A 13,004-nucleotide genomic window follows, 5' to 3' on the forward strand; every position below is an offset into this window, starting at 1 on the left:
ATCTGCTGTAGCACAATCCATGGCAAAATCTAGTGAAGATTTTTATGATAGATTGGAAAAAGCCGAGGATGAGAACTCTATCTACAAAATAGCCCGACAACGCCATAGGTCTACTCTCGATATTAAATGTAACAAATACTTCAAAAAAAAAAAAGGATATAAACATAAGATGGAAGGAATACTACGAACAACTAATGAACGAGGAGTTTTCGAGTCAAAAACTACCCCATATGCCACCTGTTGAAGGGCCTATAAAATTTATATTAGAGGAGGAGGTGAGGAAGGCCATATCAAAAATGAAATACCATAAGACCACTGGTCCCGACCAGATACCAGCAGATCTCTGGAAGAAGCTGAAAGAAACTGCAACACCAAGCTTTTTAACGCTATTATTAAAGATGGCAAGATCCCTGAATCCTGGCGTAACAGCATCCTATCTCCAATATACACTGGCCTCCAAAAAAATCGACCCACCTACATTTTTTGTAAAAAAGCTATCGTATGGTTTTAAACTACCACATATTTATATTTTTAAGATTGATAATGAAAAAATGCAATTGTAGGATTGTACAAAAACAGAAATAGTGCGCAAAAAATAGGTTTTTAGGTAAATATGTGACAAAACACGAAAACACAAAATTTTACGCAATTTTATTTTTTTGTGTACAAAACGATTATGCCGTTTGTTTTTAAATTTGGGTGCCTAAATCTTACTTTAATAGGGAGTGTTTCCTCCTCTTGACCTAATCACTGCCTGCACACGCCTATTAAGTGACCTGATTAGCTTTTTAATGTCTTCCTGTGGGGTCCGTTGCCATTCTTTAGTTAGGGCAGCTTCCAGTTGATTCAGGGTTTCTGGAATTGGATTTCGTGCTCGAACCGTACGTTTTAGCTGGTCCCAGAGGTGCTCTATCGGGTTTAAGTCCGGACTATTGGCTGGCCACTGCATAACTGGAATTTCGACTTCCCTGAAATAGTCTTTAACAATTCTAGCGACGTGAGGTCGTGCGTTGTCGTGCATAAGTTGGAAATTATCCCCAAAATATACACCGTAAGGCATCACATGAGGCTCCAGAATGTCCGTTATGTAAGTTTCAGCATTAACAGCACGATTACGAAAAAAACCCAGCTCTGTGCGTCCCGTCAAAGAAATACCTCCCCAAAACATTGTAGAGCCTCCACCAAATCGGACTGTTTCTCGAATGCAACACTGAGAGTAGCGTTCTCCTGGCCTTCGCATGACGTTACGTCGTCCATCAGAGCCTACTAGAGACATTCGGCTTTCATCACTGAACAATACTGTCTCCCATTGGTCCAGTGTCCAATCGACGTGCTGCCTAGCAAATTGTAGTCTTGCTTGTCGATGGGATGCTGTGAGTTTTGGTCCTGTTGCTGGCTTGTGAGGGGTTAAGTTTTACTCTCGAAGTCTTCTTCTTACAGTATTTTCACTCACAGACACTCCACGACTTTCTCGGAGTCTACCTTGAACGTCAACAGCCGAAAGATGTCGGTTTCTTAAAGACGTCAAACCAATAAAACGGTCATCGGTCGGATTCGTGACACGCCCCCTGCCAGATCCTGGTCTCCGGCGATACTCCTCAGTCTCCAAGTAGCGTTTGTACACTCTTCGCACCGCTGAACGACTTAATTTTAGTGTTCTAGCCACATTTCGCTAACTTAACCCCTCATGAATAAGAGCTACGACTTGAGCAGCTTCTGCTTCAGTAGTATCCATTTTTTATGTTTAAACTTATTAAAATTATTGTTTCAACAAAGTTTCATACACTTAATCAACAATAAACATCGAACCGAGATGACTCCGCGTTAAGAACTGGAAATAAACTAACCATGCACTTTGTGCACAAAGTAACGTTTTCTTATCAATACTTTAAAAATATTCCAAATATCCTCAATAACACTTACAACTCCTCCAAATCAATATCAAGTGGGTAATAAAATGTTAAATGTATGTCCCATAAGTAAAACAATCCACCTAGGTCGTCGCATAGTTAAGATAACAACTTTGTAAGTAAAAAAATACGGGTGGGTCGATTTTTTTGGCGGCCAGTGTATAAACAAAAAGGGGACATTGTGAATTGCGGAAACTACAGGGGAATAAAACTCACATCACACACACTGAATCTGTTTGAAAGATTCATCGCTGCACGCATAAATGACTGTACCCGTATAACTGAGAACCAATACGGCTTCACGCCTGGCAAATCTACCATCGATGCCATTCAGTTAATTAGAGTTGTGATGGAGAAACATCGTTCAAACAAAGAAAATCTGTATCTCCTGTTCATCGACCTAGAAAAGGCTTTCGATAGGGTACCCAGAAATATAGTTTGGCAGGCTATGAGAGCTCAAAACATCCCGAAATATTATGTGGTACTAATACAAGATATGTACATAAACACCAAAACGCGCGTCAAAAGTCCAGCGGGTCTTGGCGAGCCCTTCCACGTAAATGCAGGAGTACATCAGGGATCTGCCTCAAGGCAGGTCCATGCACAGTATTAGGTTAGTAATACTGTGCATGTAAGTATTAGTAGTAGTATAGGTCGAATAGCAATGGGCTCAAGCCCATTTCTATTCAACCTGTGCATGGACTACATCACGCGACGCATACAAAAACCAGCACCAGAGTGTATTCTTTACGCACATGATATAGTTCTAGTGGCGAAAAATGCACAAAACCTACAGGAATCACTTAACCGGTGGGTGATACAAATAGAAAAACATGGGCTACGCATTAGTCGAAGTAAGATCGAATATTTTGAGTGTGACTATGGAGGGACAGAAGAGACGGGATGTAATATTTAACTTATAACTTCAAATATCTTGGAACTGTGCTTACTACTGATGCAAATATCGATAAGGACGTGGACCACCGCATTAAAACCGCCTGGATAAAATGGAAATCGCTTTCGGGTGTTCTCTGTGACCATAGAATGCCCATTCGTGTAAAGGGAAAAGTGTACAAAACGGTAGTACGCCCATCCATGATCTATGGGGCAGAGTGTTGGACCATCAAAACACACACAAACACACACACACAAACAACAACTGCATACAAGTGAGATGAAAATGCTTAGATGGGCGGGAGGAATCACCCGGCTGGACAAAGTAACGAATGAGTATGTCAGGAAAAGAGACCTCACAGATTCTCCAATCAAATCGCCACACCGCTTAACTACGCCAGCTCCAAGGAAGGTTAATATAGCATATTATAGCAATGTATGTTCCCAAGAGAGAGCATATCATTGATATGCAAAAGAAAGAGTGTGGGAGATAGCACAGATCCCTGGGGGACGCCAGCATTCACTACATAGAATTGTGAAGCGCAACCATCTACTAAAACACGAAGGCTACGCTTGTGTAGGAAGCTGGCAATCCAGGTGCATAGCTGAGCAGGCAGACCATATGCCGGTAGCTTGGAGAGAAGACTTCTGTGCCAGACCCTGTCGAAAGCCTTGGAGATATTGAGGCTGACAGCCAACGATTCTCCATGCTTGTCGATAGCTTTACCCCAGAGGTGCGTTACGTACGCTAGAAGATCACCTGTGGACCGTTTTGGTCGAAACCCGTACTGACGATCATTAATTAGACAGTAGGTAACTAGATAATGGATCAGTTGGTTGTTTAAAATCCGTTCCATCACCTTACAAAGTACTGAGGTGATAGCTATTGGCCGATAATTTGCCGGGTCAGACCGATCCCCTTTTTTGCTAACCGCTTGCACATTAGCTCTTCTCCAAGCCTCCGGCACACATCCCGAAGAGAGAGAAAGTTGGAACAGGCGCGTTAACACAGGAGACAGCTCCGCCGCGCACTTCTTCAGCACAAAGACTGGTATTCCATCGGGACCGCTAGCTTTCCGTATATCGAGTGATTGCAGCTACGCACGCACATCACGTTGCCTGATTTTGATGTCAGGCATCGTGTGGCCACATGAAGGTATTTTTGGTGGCTGCGCACTACAATCATCGATCACAGAATTGTCGGCAAAGAGTTTAGCCTGGAGGTCGGCTTTCTCCTGCGGACTGTGAGCTAGCGATCCGTCCGGATTTCTGAGCGGTGGCAGCGAAGGTTGGCAGAAATTGTTTTCCACAGACTTGGTCAGACGCCAGAAGCTACGGGAGCCCCTAGGATGCGAAATAAGGTCATGACTAATCTGTACAATGCGCTGTGCATCCGCTCTCGTGTATGCCTTCCTACAGGACTTGGAATTTTTATTGTAGTTTGCTTTCAGTGAGTCAATGTTAGATGCCCCGCTAATGCAGCCGTTGATCCACGCGCGATATGCCGCCTGCTTAGATGATACAACGTCGGCACATTCACGCGTGAACCAACGGTTACGCGTACCCCTACTGATGAGATCTGAGCTAGGAATGTAGTATTCCATTCCTAACATGATCTCATCAGCAACAGCAGCGGCACTAGCTGTCGGGTCATTCCCACTGAAGCAACGTTCCTTCCAAAGGACTGACGCATAGTAATCGCGCATACCGTCCCAATCTGAAGACTTATAGTGCAAAACGCGACATTTGCATACCGCTGATGGCGGCAGCTTGGCCTGTGGCACTTTGGTAGATATAAGGCCGTGATCCGAAGAACCAAGTGGAGCTTGAACCACAACCTGATATTCCACCGGGTGAGAAGTCAGCAGAAGATCCAGTAGAGAAGGCGCTTGCCCATCAATGTCTGGGATCCTGGTGGGCTGATCAACCAGTTGGGTCAAGTCGTGTGTGAGAGCAAAAGCATGAGCAGTTCTTCCAGCATGGTCAGTTTTGATTTCAACCATGATTCATGGTGAGCATTAAAATCCCCCAAAAACACCAATTCCGCGTTAGGAAACTGCTCTTGCGCAGCATCTGCCACCCGACTAAGATGGTCGAATAATCGGCTTGTCTCCAAGTCACCATTGTGGGATCTGTAGAGGCACACGTAGACTCGACTCTGACGAACCAGGTCCACGCGTACCACCAACATGGAGAAGGAGGGGTCCTCCAATTTATAGAAGAAATAGTTGGCATTTCCGAAAGAATTGCTGTATTGAATATAACAATCTCCTCTAAGAAAGAAAGATGGTCTATTGTCCAAATATACTCCCCGACAAAGCAATCTACCGTTTCTGAGATAGATTCCTTCGACTCGTGCCTTAATAGTGCTATGAAAGAATATACGCACAAAAACTGCATAGTAATGGGGGACTTTAACGCTCAAGTTGGTTCACCACGGAACGGAGAAGATATCGTACTGGGCCCTCATAGTAAAGACAAAAGTTAATGAAATTCGCTTTCGAAAATAACTTGAAAATACTAAACAGTAAATGCAAAATAAAGCGCATCAAGGAAATGGACATGGATATCACCAGACGGACGGTATGGAAATGAAATAAATTATATTCTTACGAACCAAATTAAATTTTTTGATGATTGCAGTACCATCGCTAACCTCAACTTCAATAGCAACCACAGAATGCTCCGAGGTTATCTCAACATAGAATCCAAATCAAAATTAAGTCGGCCCTTCAAAATAAAACCTCAAACTCCAAACAATGCAGCATCGATAGCCACCATTACAAAAAATCTTAACTCTCTGCAGGAAATATCTATTCAATACTAAACACTCAACAAAAATATAATGTACTACACGAAACACTAACAACAAAATCGGAGAATAATAAAGGCGAACCGAACGAGAAGAAAAACTTGTCTCATAAAGCAAATGAACTTCTAGAAAAAAGGTTGAATTTGATCAATATTACAATAAACAAAACAAAAAATATCAGCGAAAAAATAAGCAAAGTGATTAAAGAAATAAAAACACAAATTAAGAAAGACAGAGAACGCCTTAGACGTGTGGTTTTTGAGAAACATATCATCAAGGCTGGAGGCATCAGACCTGTTAAGCTGTTAAAGAATACCCAAAATGAAAGATCAATATTCTGTGGAAAAGACCAGATATATTGTCAATAGCTACTAAACTCTACGAAGACTTTATATTCCAGGAAAAATAACCTAGACGAGGCCGACCTAAACAGTAACGAGGGTGTGCCATCTATCCTAGAAGAGGAAATAATTAAAGCCATCGAAACACAGAAAACAGACAAAGCATATTACTGGTGGTAGGGCTTTGTGCAAGCTCGTCTGGGTAGGTACCTCCCACTCATCAGATATTCTACCGCAAAACAGCAATACTTGATATTGTTGTGTTCCGGTTTGAAGGGTGAGTGAGCCAGTGTAATTACAGGCACAAGGGACATAAAATCTTAGTTCCCAAGGTTGGTGGCGCATTGGATATGTAAGCGATGGTTGACATTTCTTACAATGCCAATGTCTAAGAGCGTTGGTGACCACTTACCATCAGGTGGCCCATATGCTCGTCTGCCTTCCTATTCTATAAAAAAAAAAAAGCGCCTGGACCCGACCACATCAGCAATGAACTACTAATCGACTGTAAAAAAAGTTGTTTTACCTATAGTAGTAACAGCCTGTAAATGTCCCACTGCTGGGCTAAGGCCTACTCTCCCTTTTGAGGAGAAGGTTTGGAGCTTATTCCACCACGCTGCACCAATGCGGGTTGGTGGAATACACATGTGGCAGAATTTCGATGAAATTAGACACATGCAGGTTTCCTCACGATGTTTTCCTTCACCGAAAAGCACGAGATGAATTATAAACAGAAATTAAGCACATGAAAATTCAGAGGTGCTTGCCCGGGTTTGAACCCACGTTCATCGGTTAAGATTCACGCGTTCTTACCACTGGGCCATCTCGACTTTTTTACCTATACTAAAACTTATTTATAACGACATACTACAAACCGAAAAAATACCATCTCAGTGGAAGAATTCCACGATAATACTTCTCCATAAAAAGGGTGATAAGAGTCAATTAAACAACTATAGACCTATCAGCCTAATATCCAATATATACAAACTATTTGCAAAGGTTGATCTTCGCCGAATAACTAGAACTCTAGACGAGAACCAAACTAGAGAACAAGCCGGATTTAGGTTATACGTTGTAAGGCAAGTCTTTGAAAAGGATAGAGAATATAATGTACCATTCTACTGTTGCTTCATAGATTACAACAACGCTTTCGATTCAATTGAACATGAAAGCATCTGGTTAAGCCTAATAAAACCAAGGAGTTGAACATAAATACATAAGAATTTTGAAAAATGTATACGCAAACAGTACAGCTTAAATAAAGTTAGAAAAACAGGGAAAAGAAATAAAAATTAACAGGGGCATACGCCAAGGAGACGCCCTATCTCCCAAATTATTTACTGCGATTTTAGAAAACGTCTTTCTCAAAGTTAAATAGGACCACTATGGTTTAAACATAATTGGAGAACTACTTACCCACCTACGATTTGTTGACGATATCATTATATTCACTGCATCAAGTGCCCACCTTCAAAATATGCTACTGGACCAGGATATAGAAAGCCGCAGAGGTGGTCTAACTATGAATACCTTTAAAACCAAAGTATTGACAAAAGCGACCGAAGATCCTATTGTATTAAATGGTGAACCCATCGAATATGCAAAAGAGTACACTTACTCAGGCCAACTCATCTCACCAACAAATTCAATGTCAAAAGAAATAGACACAAGAATAGGTAACGCATGGAAAAGTTATTGGAGACTAAAAGAAGTTATGAAAAATAAAGAAACTAAGATGTTTGTAAAGAAGAAGCTATATAATACCTGTGTGCTGCCAGTACTCACTTACGGCTGTCAAACTTGGGCACTCACCAAAGCTCAAAATGAAAAAAATAAGACGTGCCAAACAGCTATGGAGAGGAGCATGCTGAATATCAGGAAAAACGACAGAATATAAAACAGAACCATTAGAAAGCGCACGAAAGTCGACGACGTAATAACTAGAATTCGGAAACTCAAGTGGAAATGGGCAGGTCATATAATAAGAGGTACTGAGAAATGGAACAAAACTTTGGTTTTCTGGTACCCCAGAAACGCTAAAAGGAAACGCTGAAGACCGTTTCGAAGATGAAATTAAAGCAACGGCAGGGAATACATGGACCAGGACCGCACTAAATAAAATAGAATGGAAAGGAATGGAGGAGGCCTTTGCCAAATGTGGCTAACAGACTAAGTTGTCTAAGTCGATTCACCAGAGTGATAATTTCAGTAATGTAAAATGTAGTAAAAATGTGTTTGAATAAAGGTTTAGGTTTGAATAATTTGATTACATTAATTGAACATTATTGAATTGTATACACGAACGATATACGCCGCTATGGTCCAGTTGATGACGTACATTTATCTTAACCGAAGATCGCGAGATTCACATCCGGGGCGAGCACAATTGATTTAGTAAATAATATACTTCTCACCTGTCAGGTAGAATGCTTCCTCTATACCAAGGAGTGACAACAGAGTTTAGGTAGGTTTCCTTCGTGACGTTCAGAGCCATTCTTTCCTGTAAATAAAAACACTGCTTTATATCGTACTCTCGAAATATTAGCCACCACTACTGGTGGTAGGGCTTTGTGCAAGCTCGTCTGGGTAGGTACCACCCACTCATCAGATATTCTACCGCAAAACAGCAATACTTGATATTGTTGTGTTCCGGTTTGAAGGGTGAGTGAGCCAGTGTAATTACAGGCACAAGGGACATAAAATCTTAGTTCCCAAGGTTGGTGGCGCATTGGCTATAAGCGATGGTTGACATTTCTTGCAATGCCAATGTCTAAGGGCGTTTGGTGACCACTTACCATCAGGTGGCCCATATCGTCCACCTTTCTATTCTATAAAAAAAAAAACCTCGTGGTAATATTATCTCTGCCCATTAGCACTCAACCTCATGGATGAAGCCTTCTTTCACACGTCATATATAATTGTATCGTTGGCTGCCTCGTTGGTCTAGTGGCTAAATGTAAGGCCGCAGACCCGGGGGTTCTGGGTTTAAATCTCAGGTCGGGCCAATAAAAAGTTATTTAGTTTTTCTGTAGATAATTCTCAGTAGCAGCCCGGAGTCTGGAAATTGGAAGTGTGTACACTCCTGTGCCTCGTAAGTTTAAAGCACGTCAAGCCGTTGGTACTGCGCCTAAACTCTTTCCGGTCGTGTCGGATTGCCGTTCCATCGGATTATGAGAGTTAGGGAACAGAGTGCACCGGTGCTTGCGCACACACTTGTGAACTATAATATCTCCTGCGCAGTTGGCTAATCTCTTGAGATTGGCCGCCGTGGCCGAAATCAGTCTGGAGGACATTCGACATCTGGAGGACACATCCGATGGTCCTATCCCTGAACACAACCTATATTTAAGGTACACAGGAGATACAGAGAGTGTATCTTTATTTGCGCACACATTTGTGCATTATACTATCTTCTGCGCAGTTATTATACCGCGGAAGTGTACTCTGTGTCCAGTTAAACAAGTATCATTTATGTGTTTAACTTACCTTCACGGACGGTACAGCGACAGGTCGTATCTCGTTGTAAGTCTGCATCACGTCCCAGTCTATGTCGTAGCCCGACTTCTCCACGATTGGAACAACATAGAGATTGTTAATTTTTCCATCGAATATCAGAAACTTTTTCGAAACTTCTAAAACTTGATCGAAAATGAAAAAATGAAACCTGTAAATGAAATAATAATTGTTGTATAGTGGCGTATATTACTACTCGGTAGCGATAGATGGCGTTGATTGAATCTGTCACATTCCTGAATCGCGCTGTCTAGATTTGCTACTGGGTATATATACGCTGATAGTGATCAAATAAATTGTGTGAACTGTGGAAAGCTCTTGTTTGGTTTTATTAATTTGATCCGCCGATATTACTTTAACAATAGTAAACGTAGGCGTAAACAATATTTATTATTAATATAATAAACGAATAAAAATGTAATCCTAAATAATGTTATAAATGCGATATTGAATTTGATTATTTGTTTGGTTGTTACGGTTTCACGTCTAATCTATTAAATCTATTATCATGAAATTTTGCACATACGTTGTCAGCGGTACAGAAAATGGGGTACCTTATAATTCCTCCTCTTACGCGCGGTGATCAACTTATGATTATTAAATTATGTAGAAGTATATGTACAATCATAATATATTAATAATTCTGATGTTGACCACCGCCTAAAAATATTGATGCTGTAAGAAATATTAATCATTCCTCACATAGTCAACGCGCCACCAACCTTAGAAACTAAGATCTTATTTACCTTGTGCCTGTAGTTACACTGGCTCACGTACAAAATGCGTGTTTTAATAATCTTTAGTAATAACCAGGAAAATTTCCCCTTATATATAATAACGTTTGCTATTATTCCACACAAATATTTCATAAGAATCTGCCCACAATGATGATAATAAAATAAAAATCCACTCAAAAGTCCCCGATGATATAGCGTACGTACAAACGTTCGCGGTACGGATGCTATATCTAGATATACATTGAAACAAACTCACCGTTTAACAAGTTCGAACAACGAGGGATCCAGCACAACCTTCGCATAGTTCACTTCTATTTTCGTATCCACTTCACCCACAGTTAGGAACAATGGGAAGTCGCATATAATTGGCAGAGGTTGCAACGTCAGGAAGCCGTAACCGTCTTTGCTCTGCAGCAGGTTATAAAGAGCTCGGTCGCGGGAATCCTTTGGCTCATCGAAGGCTGTCTTAAGATTTATAACGTGCAGGTAGAACGCCATCTCCTTGTTCCAAGATGGAGGGCCGTTGAGACACTTTGGATACTGTAAAAAAAATATTAAAGTGGTAATAATACTAAAAACATTTCCAAGATATATAAGCAACTCCGACCTTGCGTCGGCATGACGTCATTGATCGAGATCTAAAACAATATATGGCAATCGTGGATTCTTATCGCCGATTTTATCAAACACTATTTCAACAAACACTAGTTTGTTAAAAACATTACCATTACTATTTTAAAAAAAATTATATTTTGTTTTGCAGTACTTAAGTCTCATTTTCACTGCAGTCTTAATTACCATTGTTTACCTTTTTGCAGTTGCTAAGTTAATTTATTTAGTAGCACTATGTAATATTATTGGTGGTAGGGCTTTGTGCAAGCTCGTCTGGGTAGGTACCACCCACTCATCAGATATTCTACCGCAAAACAGCAGTACTTGATATTTTTGTGTTCCGGTTTGAAGGGTGAGTGAGCCAGTGTAATTACAGGCATAAGGGTTCCCAAGGTTGGTGGCGCATTGGCTATGTAAGCGATGGTTAACGTTTCTTACAATGCAAATGTCTAATGGGCGTTTGGTGACCACTTACCATCAGGTGGCCCATATGCTCGTACGCCTTCCTTTTCTATAAAAAAAATATATATATTTTTTTAATTCTGTTAAGTCATTACTTTATGTGTTTAATGTGGTCTCCTATAATTGAAGGAGCACACATATCTGAAAACATTACTCCACGATGGCATATAATCTTGGAACGCGAGACTAAGCAATATATGAATAAACGTAATGAAAAAATATATATATATATATATTTACCAATTTTGTATGTTTTCGCACTCTGCTCTTAGTTCCAGGGTTCGGTATGCCTTCTCCGACATCTTGCTCATCGCGCCAATTAGGAAAACATGCTTTTACTTCGTCCGAGTTAAAATCAGTTTTGCTGTTAAAAGTAAATTAACTTCAATTATAAGTAGGAAATAATACGCAGTATAATAATCGTAGTAAGTTGACCGGTCCGACTCTAAAATAACATGAAATTCGATCGCAGTACTGTGTACAATGTACGTACTCCAATCCTGTGTCATGTTACCATAAAACCAATACTTCCACACGAAACACTTTAATTCTGCTTAAATAAAACAAATAATCTTTTTTATATGCAATTCAATATTACATATTATAGCGCGATTTAAATTTCTACCAACGCCATCTATTATCTCGTAACAAAAACTGAAAGCACTGTGACAACCGAGAGTACGGAGATGTTCCGAGGTCTTGGTTCCAGCACCCGGGTCGGGTCATAAATACTCAGCCTGATGTTTTGAAGCTACCAGTGTTTATACCCGTGCCTCGCTGTGCACGTAACCCCCTTGGGCCCATCGGGTTATGAGAGGAGAAATAGAGAGTGCATCTATGTTGAAAAGGACTGATCGGAACCGGTCAATCATTCAGTTATCAGTCTATCATCAACATCATCTTCATGTTACGTTCATCACCGTTGACATAGAATTGGGCAATATCAAAGTCATCATTAAAGAACAGTAGCACCACTTTAGCTAACTGAATATAAACTATCCCATGTGTGGGCTTCTGGAAAAAATATTTACGTACCCATGCTGTCGTGGCAATAAAGTAAGCTCATCCAGCTCCCCAACTTCATACAACTTCGCACACGCAGCCAGCGCCGCTGAACGTTTTGCCGCTCTCAAATTTACCGAAGGTTTTCCCTATTTCAAAAACGTTTTATAAATGAACAACGTTGCTTATAAATGTCGTTTAGCGGGTGATTAGTCAACAATGCCGTCTTCTTCTTTCAAATGTCAAATCAATAATGACAGAAAGAGAAATTAAAGTTTTACTAAACATAGAGGCTCATTTAACACTTTTGGCTTTGGCTTTGATAGTTGCAATGAGCAATAATAAAAAGTAATTAATAGATATTTTTCTCGAGAATTTGCTGTCTCTTTCTGCCAATGCGGACTTACGTGAGACAGAATTTCGTACGATCGCCGACCACGAGAAGAATCTCACGTGAAATCTCAAGAGGTGCCGCCTGAATGATCTCGGCTTTAAGGTGTAGAAAGAGACAAAGCGACTATGCGGCTAATACCTATATCCGATAATTGCCGGCTGCACGATTGCTTTGTATATCTTACACATATTCGTATATAGAAACTCAAACACAAGCTTTTTATTTGGCGACATTTTTGAAACTAATTACGATATAAAGTATAGCAGGTGGTATTGTCACCGACGCCAGTGCGTGCAAACTATCAGTTCAAGGTGTGCAGCCGGT

General features: G+C 40.7%; 1 protein-coding gene across 5 annotated transcripts in view; it reads right to left on the reverse strand.

Moving 5' to 3' along the window:
* LOC126772470 (endoribonuclease Dicer) overlaps nt 1-13,004 on the reverse strand; it is a 65,267-nt gene that overhangs the window by 41,104 nt on the left and 11,159 nt on the right. For all 5 annotated transcript variants that reach the window (XM_050492850.1, XM_050492848.1, XM_050492845.1 and 2 more), the window contains exons 15-19: nt 12,320-12,435; nt 11,525-11,648; nt 10,467-10,750; nt 9,447-9,624; nt 8,375-8,460 (exon numbers count right to left, since the gene is read on the reverse strand). In XM_050492850.1, coding sequence (XP_050348807.1) covers nt 8,375-8,460; nt 9,447-9,624; nt 10,467-10,750; nt 11,525-11,648; nt 12,320-12,435 — 788 coding nt within the window. The remainder of the gene's footprint in view (nt 1-8,374; nt 8,461-9,446; nt 9,625-10,466; nt 10,751-11,524; nt 11,649-12,319; nt 12,436-13,004) is intronic.

The sequence above is a fragment of the Nymphalis io genome, chromosome 12 (genome assembly GCF_905147045.1).
Source record: "Nymphalis io chromosome 12, ilAglIoxx1.1, whole genome shotgun sequence".
NCBI classification, from domain to species: Eukaryota; Metazoa; Arthropoda; class Insecta; order Lepidoptera; family Nymphalidae; genus Nymphalis; species Nymphalis io.